The sequence below is a fragment of the Aphelocoma coerulescens genome, chromosome 5 (assembly GCF_041296385.1).
Source record: "Aphelocoma coerulescens isolate FSJ_1873_10779 chromosome 5, UR_Acoe_1.0, whole genome shotgun sequence".
Classification (NCBI taxonomy): domain Eukaryota; kingdom Metazoa; phylum Chordata; class Aves; order Passeriformes; family Corvidae; genus Aphelocoma; species Aphelocoma coerulescens.
The window spans coordinates 31,323,670-31,332,439 of NC_091019.1; the positions used below are offsets into that span (position 1 = coordinate 31,323,670).

Genomic DNA, 8,770 nt, shown 5'->3' on the forward strand with positions numbered 1-8,770 from the left:
ATCCCCTCCCTTGCCCTGCTGGCCACGCTGCTTTGGGTGCAGCCCAGGATGTGGTTGGTTTTCTGGGCTATGAGCACATACTGTCAGTTCATGTCCAGCTTTACATCCACGAGAACTGCCAAGTCCTTCATATGGGACCATGTCAGAAGCCTTACAGAATTCTAGGTAGATGACATCAGTCAGTCCTCCCTTGTCAACCACTGCAGTCACTCCACCACAGAAGGGCACCAGGCTAGGCAGGCAGGATTTGCTTTTAGTGAAGCCATGCTGGCCTGTCTTGGATCCCCTCCTTGTCTTACATGCATCTTAACATTGCTTCCAGGAGGATCTGCTCCACGATCTTCCCAGGCACAGAAGGGAGGCTCACAAGTCTTTAGTTCGCTGGGTCTTCCTTTCTCCTCTTCTTAAAAATAGGAAAAATGTTTCCCTTTTTCCAGTCACTGGGGAGTTTTCCTGACAGCCATGACTTTTCAAATATCATGGAGAGTGGCTTGTCAACCACATCAGTCAGTTCCCTCAGGACCTTGGGATGCATCTCATCAGGCCCCACAAACTTGTGCCTATTCTCTTTCCAAAGGTGGTCTCAAACCTGCTCTTCACTTACAGTGGGAGGGACTTCACTCTCCAACCCCTACCTAACCATGTTACCCAGCTAAGACTAATCCCTTACAATTCAAATCTTTGAGAATTCTTTAGGAAAATAAAGGATTAAAGGATTTTCATGCTAGAAGACAGCTTCAAATTTATTTGACTTCATTCCATCCTAAATATAAACATGTCAATTTCTGTGCTGTGCAATGGGTTAAAAAATAAAAATAAAAAACTAGAGTTATCTCAAGAAGAGATTTTAAAACAATGTAAATTTTTCTCTGCCTCTCTTTGCAAGATTTACATCTCTGTTCACTGAGAGGATGTTAGCACTACATTCAACAGTATGCTTGTAGTATATATGCAGACGGAACACCTGTAAAACCTTTAAATAAATTTGCTTGGGGACTAATAATAGACAGGAAATCATGAGACTATTTACCCTGAACCTCATGTGGGTTTTGATTGCTGCTGCCTCTGCATTGTTTCTGGAACCTAAGATAGTTTATTTCATCTAAAGTTAACTCAGTTTTTTATATATATATATATATGTGTAAACATGTCAGACACACCACGCTTGTACAGGTACATCTCTTCCCTAAGGAATCACCCCTACTGACTGTGATGCAGACACACCTTCAGTGGTATGAGGCAGAAATTCCCCCAGAGAAGTCTGTGGGCTTACATTACTGTGCAAGGGAAAGATGAGTAACATGGGGTGAACTAAAAGAAACAAAAATGGAACAAAATCACAACCTAAACCAGAACTTTAGACTAACAAACTTAGGAGGGAGAATATGTGCTAGTGGAATTGGGGCTGCTGTCTCTAAGAATACTGGCCCTAGCATCTTTCATCTGTCACTAAAAATTAGCTTCATAAAAAATGATCAGAGGAGGGTGCGATCACACTGCAGTGCCTGGAGAGCTCTCAAAGGAAGCACATGCTCGACGGTGTGATCACAGCAAAATGACAACGGTGTGATCTAAAAATAAATTGGTTCTTTGCTCTGAAGCTGGTTTCTCCCACAGATGCCCAAACTAGAGCCTCCAATTACTGCTATAAGGGCTAGGCAGAGAAATAAACAATCTGTGGATGGCACTTGTTTTCTACACATCATGTCTGCATGTCCGGAAGGTGAGCTTGTTATTGTGTGAGAAAGCATAAACAAATGATTTGATCATAGGCTATGCATATGAGCAGACACCCACTCAAGTACTTTAATATAAAAATCCCTTCCCAAACGTCTAGCAGCCCTTATTATTCCTTGTCCAAGACAAGACTGGACCACAACAAATCGCAGCTCAGATCCAGGAGTGATAAAAATTGAGACTGTGAAGCTGTATCCAGCAGACTATCATTTTGAGAGAAATAAGTCCTTTTGACAAGTCCATCATACAATGGGCATAACTGCAAATGACAGTCCTGAATCCGAGCAGTCATCTGTCACTGCCTGGGCTCAGTAGCTATGCCAGGTACACTGTGGGGCTTACATCACTTTTGTATCATCCTTCCCACAGACCTAACAGCAAAGCAACCTGTTTCCTCTGGTGTTCACTGAGCCACTGGGAAAACATCTTCCCCTTCACTCAGCTAATGATGAGCCTATAATGCTAATTGTGAGGACTACTGTAATTGCATCCTGTGTATTCTGGGTGCTGTTCTCACACAAAACAGCAGCTCCCATCCTCTTACAAAAAAAGCTATTTGTTCGCTGTGTATTATAAGTCACTAGGCACATACATGAATGAATAAAATGGTAAAACATTTTATTAACATTTAAGGTCCCCACAGAACAAAGAGAAAGCCTTCTCGTAGCCTAAGCTCAATCTGTCCTGAGGCACAGAACAGTATTTTGCCTGATTTACATTATATTCAGAAGAAGGGGTCCACAATCAAGATCAGAGGGGTGGGTTTTTTTCTCCCAGGTTTCCTATTTTAACAGAACAAAAAGAATAAACTTTGCACCTTTGACTCAAAGTACTACCAAGAAAGCCAGTTGCAACAACGTAACTGCTTTCCTGTTTCCTTTTAGCAAGTCTGGACACGGCCATTCTCCTAGACTCCAAAAGAATTTTGAGAGGCAATTAATCCCTGAAGCAGCTAGATTAGGTGAGATCTACCTGCATTCTCCTTTACCAAGCTGGTAAGCAGCTGGATCTGAGAGAGTCCATCCCAAAGCTTAAGTGAAGTGATCTGCATCAGAAGTTACTTACACTTACTGAACAGCAACATTTGAGATCATCCATTCCCTTAAGTTCTTTACAGCACAGTGGTGGCTACTTTCCCTTAAAATTGAGACAATTTTGGTTTTTACCTAATATTCTTTTAAACATACGTACAGAAACCAGCAAACAGAGCTCTACATCCTTGCTTGAAAATCACCTCAAATCACTCACCACACACCTTCTATCAAATGCTACCTTCAGACTGTTTACTAGTGAACAGATTTGGATTAGGCAAATGCTACAAAGAAACTATCCCAAACCCAGCATTTCTGTGATCCCGTCAAGCACTTACACTCATAGAGCAAAATATTTCAAAACCAAACACCTTTAAGGTGTCAGGACACTTCACATTGTATAAGAATATGAAAATAGGCCCGAAAAAGAAGTCTCAGTTATCTCGCACTGGACAGAAAAAAAGCATCAAAACTTCCAGAGATAGCAAATTTGCTCTGTTTTAATTTTTTTCATTTTATCAATCATTTAATTCACTGACAGGAATAAATATTAGTTTTAGTTAGTGCCATACCAAAGACGTGTGACTTCACCTACCCTTGTTCCTCATCACAAACACCTCCCTTTGCTCCTTGTAAGAGCAGAGCATTTGTCCTGGAAGCCCAGAGTGAAGCTGTCCAATACACACATGGCTGTGTAGCACTTTGGCTCATCCTCACACTGCACCTCAGAAAGAATGGATTTTCATGGCTGCTCTGTCTACAGAGACGGGGGATGCACATGTACCAGTGTGTGGTACATCTCCGAGAAGGTGGGATAAAAACATATAGGCTGCAAGCCAGTTTACAAAGAAGCTGTTGAAGGGCCTTGGAAGTACAATGCAGGAAGAGTAAACCTGTGTTTGTGTAGACACTTTCCAAAGTAACAAACAAAGGTGTTTACAAAGTCACTTTAAGGTCTCTACAGACAGACCTAAAGAAACATACCCTCTCACTAAACTGTACTAATACTAGTTATTCCTAGTCCTAGGGACTCCATTCAAAGCTAATATTACCTCCATCAAGGCCTTGAAACCGAGTTTCAAACTGCTCCTCTACTTCCATGTGACCACCCACCCACAAGGAACATCCAGTCTACCAGGCAAATCTACCGCCTTTCCACACTGCTTCCAGACCATTACACCTCCTCCATGCCAGGACAGGTCCCTGCAGCTGCTGCCTTGGCCTGCCTCACTGTCAGGCTCCCTCAGGGATGGGAGACCCGGTGCTGAAAACCTCCCTTTCACAAGCAGGTCTGTTGGCTCTGACGGCATCGTTCGGCCGGGGCTCCCTCACGGCTCCCCTCACGCAGCCAAAGCAGCACCAGCCCGGTGCCCCTCAGCACCTGCTGGCACCGGAGCTCTCCAGGGGGCACAGTGAGGGGCTGCAAGGGCCGTAGCGCCCAGACAGGCTTTATGCCCGCGTGCAAAACTCCGCTTCTCCAGTCAATAGCCCATTTGCCTCGCACCCTGCGTGCTGACAGAGCATGTGCGTCTGACCCCGTGGGGCTCGCCCGGCACCGTGTCACACAGACAGGCGCCTTCCCGGGCACTCCCTGCTCCCCCCAGCCGCAACATCGGGAACAGCAGCTGCGGGCACACGAGGTCCCACTGTGAGTAACTGCGTGTCAAAGGTATGCGTGTTCGCCGAACACATAGAGCATCTTCTTCCCTCCGTCCTAAGAAATAAAATTTTGCAGTCATAAGGACTCTGGTCTCTCCTCTCCCCTGTACTCCTTTAACTGGAAGGAAAGAAAAAAGGTGGGAAATGAAAAATAGTTTGAAGAGCACAAACAGCACTGAAAAGACTAATAGAGAATAGATATCCAGGTAGAGGGATCAGGAAACAGCCCAGAACACAAGGTCAGCTCCTACCTTCTGCATGTGCCTGTGACAGGTGAGCACAGAAGTTGGAGACACCGTAGTCAAGCTCCAGAACCCTCCTTCCAATCGATCTTGTTGAAACAGTGGCACTTCAGTGCTCTCCTCTCCTGCTTCTGTTTGGTTCCTTACTGCACAGGAAAAGCAGAGTTGTATTTCATTTAACCCCTTCAGCCTCTCAGTTTCTTCACAAGAGTTTTCACTTTTGCTTTGGAAAGCCAGAGTCGTAAGCATGCACACAGGCACGCCTGCCGTGGAATTGTTTCTAGCTTCTGTAGTCTGTGTGTGAGCATACACATGAGCTCTAAACTGTGCCTAAAGTTGTTGCAGGGGTGGAGCCCTTTGTAACTAGTTTTATTTTAGCTGTAGGCATCACATCAGAAGAGAGACAGCTATCCACAGATCCCTTCGGTATTCATTTTCAGTAAGTTCTTAACTCTGAAAAAAAAAAACTTAACTTTACATTTACTTTAAAACTACAGCCTGAATCACAGTTCACAAATATGCTTTTGACAAAAGAAACTTTGAACTTAAATACAATTCACAGCTAGACTGGAGTGGAGGCAAAGGTAAGCAGACCCCTAAAATCTGAAAATAGCAGCACTTCGGATACAGACATGAATTTAACCAGACAATGGCAGCATAGTTTTCTCAATTTTTTTTCCTCTAACAAATGCCATGCATTCAGAAACCTCCTGAAAACTCCTGCAAAGGACAATTTAACGACATAAAAACTGTTAGAGGAAAAGGAATCTAGTTGGATGCATTACAAGGAAAAACTTGTGTTTTTAATCATGTGGATACTAGAGAAAACATTGCATAACAACTTATGTGTTGCTGTTGTTTTATTTTGCAAACAGATAAATCTGCCCCCCATTGATTTTGTTCTCTGCTTAGTATAAAACAAATAAATAACGAAATACAGAGACCACAGATCTGGAAAAATAGATTTTGGTCCAGCAATTATAACAGCTACCAGCATTTTAACCCTATTTAATATAATGACCGAGGTCTCCAAGATTATGAGAATAGCTTTAAAGTCTTAAGTTTGGGTTGATCTTTTATGTTTTGCCTTCCAGTTTTAGAGTCCTTTTACATGGGTAGTTCATTTGTAACCATAAGAGAGAGAACCTTGCTTTTCAAAGGAAAGATGAAGCTTCTACCTTCAGGTAACTTCACATGTTGGATCTTCCAAGGAAGACATCAAGATGTGCAATCTTGAGATGATGATCAAGATGTGGAATCTCCAGAACTGGTATGACTACTGTCTTCTTGGCCATGCTGCTGCTTTAGATGATCAAAAGAGACAACATCCTTGCCAGCTGTTGACAAGCCTAGATGTGCACAGCTCCAAATGGAAGTTTCTAGCAGACTTGTAAATGCATCAGGTGACACAGAAGCAATTTTATTCCAGGGATACGGCTTGCTTCATCCCTGCTGTTCAATCCCTGTCTAGCAGCTAGCCATGAAAGGTACACAGTACTCAGATCCTACCATTACACATCCCACAGGGGACAGAGTTCAAATAAAAGTTACATCTTTTCCACAAGCAAAAGCAATCCTGTACTTTCCTGTCTAAGCTAACTCTGCAACAATAAACAAGGATAAGCTCTAACAGGAAGCCCAACACAAAATGGCAACACCTCCACCAAGCAACCAGGGAACCACAAGATATTGGAAGACACAATACACCTCAGAAGAACATCTAATGGTGGTGCAGATGCATGGCTACCTCTGTTATCCTTGTCAGGAGAAACAAAAATTGGATATTGTTAATTCCTAATTAACAATATAGAAATTATTGTCCTGCCCCTTTAGATTCAAATTTTCTTTTAAGAAAAATAAATTTGAGCCTTGGGCCAAGCTGTGGTCCCTCCTTTTCCATCAGGAAGAAGTTACATGAGCATGTGCTTTTTCTTTTTCAACCTGTACTCTCAATTAGCCATTGGCTAATGTCATCCTGCCAGCTGTCACCTTATATCCTAAGCTTCATGGTATTTGATCAAACCAAAACCTGAACTCCTGGCTTTCTATGAATAAACCAAACTTTCATATCAGTTTAAAGCTTTTATCCCCTTGGCAAGAAAAGACTTGAAATCTAATCCCAAAAGTTCAAAAACTGGAAGGCAAAAAACCCCACAACTTCAGATGAATTTATAAATACCCAATCATTAAAATGCCTCTCATGGCAGTGGGACCTCAATTAATGGTTTTTTGAAATACCAAGCTTAATAATGTTCTTGTAGTTTTTGTGTTCTTGTTGATAAACAAGGGAGTACAGACAGGGAAAATGTGACTGCTCATGTTGGAATCTAGCCAGGATACATCCAAAAAACAGCTGTGCCTACTGCATTAAAGCAGATACTGTGTAAACACATCTGGATTAATTTTAACCCCACAGAGACTTAATTGATGAGCTTTTGAGATGCTGAAATAAAAAAGTGACCAGACTTTTCCAACAACTAAGCAACATGAAACATTAATTACATTTCTTTTATTAAAAAAAAAAAAAAAAAGGAAAGAATAATCTGCTCATACTTCCTGGTTCCAGCAGAGATGTGATAAAACCAAGTTGTTAGTGTAGGATTTGAGCTCAAGGCCAGTGCTTACTGGCAATGCAATGCAAAGGCAATGCAAATATGAAGTAAACCTTTGCCCTGTGGTTTCACAGAAAGTTTTGCATATGTACCTTTCCTCTGGGAGAAAAGACATGATCCTTGTGTTGAAATTGTTTTCAACACTTACCCTTTAGTGAAAGCAAGATAATCCACTGATTCAAGACCATTCTCATCTCTTGGTAAGACACTGATGGGTCACTGTGGAATGAACACAGCAGGACCACAGGCATTTGCCTCTTGCTACTAGATCTGTCCGGTGGCTAGCCTGGCATCTGGGTGTCCCAGATGAGGTCAAGAAGAAACAGTTGAGGTGAATGCATGGTGAATGGATACTGCTGAACATGATATCCTTTCTAGCCTGATCAGTGAAGTACTTCTGGCAAGAAGCAACCTCTACAGGAGCTGTGGCATTGGGATTTCAACAGTTACATGGCCAGAGGTCAGTAGTAAGACTTCTGCTTTCTCTTTTGTTACACCTTTCATGGGAATAAACTACCAGGATTCCTTACTGCCAGAGGCTGTTTCCAAAGACTATCTAAAGATCTGCATGCTCTACTGACAGAGCTCCTGTCTAAGTAGTTATGGCTGTCTAACACTTACAGCACTGTAGAGGGTTGACCTTAGCTGGTTGCCAGATAACCACCAAGATGCTCTATCACTCCTCATCCTCAATACAACAGAGGAAAACAAACTGATGGAAAAACTTGTCAAACATGATAAAGACAGGAAGATTACTCACTGGTTACTGTCACGGGCAAAACAGACTTGACTTCAGAGAAATTAATTACTGAGAAATAAAACCAAAACACCCTGCTTCTTCCCCAGGGGGAACTTAACACCTAACTCTTCTACCTCCTGTCCTCTCCCCCTGAACAGCAACCAAAAAACTCAGGCAAGACTCACAAAGTTTCCAGAAGAGAAGCTTGAGCATTCATGCAAGGAAGAGAAGAATCTGTGTTCAGTTTGGTTTCAAAGTCTGAACCTCCCAGGAGACTACAGTGATCAGGAAACCATGGCATAGTCACATTACAAACTGGTGTTCTTGATTGCTCACTTTGTCATTTAGCCAAAGAGCAAGGATCTGGGGTGTTGTGATTACGGTTGGGTCACATGCTTAAAAATGGGATGTGTGCCTTGCTTTGTGTTCAGAATAATATCCAGTTTCTTAGATAAGAGCAGCGGCCTAATCAAGGGACATGGACAGCCATTCACATACTTTAGCCTACTGCTTGCATTTTATCCAGGGGATATGCTCAAATATATCTGAGCACAGAATAGCACTGAACAGCAATCTTATGTCCTAGGTAAGTGTGTTGATGGCTGAATGAGAAGGTAAAGGAATAAGAGTCTCGGGGATGCCAAATCAAGTCCACTGCTACTGGGGACATTATGGCATGTCTCTCTGTCCATCAGCTGCACAAGGGTCTGAAAATAGGAAGCTTCAGCTTACTCCCAAAACAATAAATCT

General features: G+C 42.5%; 1 protein-coding gene across 5 annotated transcripts in view; it reads right to left on the bottom strand.

Annotated features, from left to right (window-relative positions):
- Positions 1-8,284, bottom strand: part of PAPLN (papilin, proteoglycan like sulfated glycoprotein) — a 52,171-nt gene extending 43,887 nt beyond the window's left edge. For 3 of the 5 annotated variants that reach the window (XM_069017469.1, XM_069017471.1, XM_069017468.1), the window contains exon 1: positions 4,679-4,927. In XM_069017469.1, the coding sequence (XP_068873570.1) occupies positions 4,679-4,918 (240 nt within the window). In that variant the 5' untranslated portion in view covers positions 4,919-4,927. Of the gene's footprint in view, positions 1-4,678; positions 4,928-8,205 lie in introns of those variants that run through there. The other 2 variants (XM_069017470.1, XM_069017472.1) reach the window with 2 other exon arrangements.
- Between the last annotated feature and the right edge of the window lie 486 nt (positions 8,285-8,770).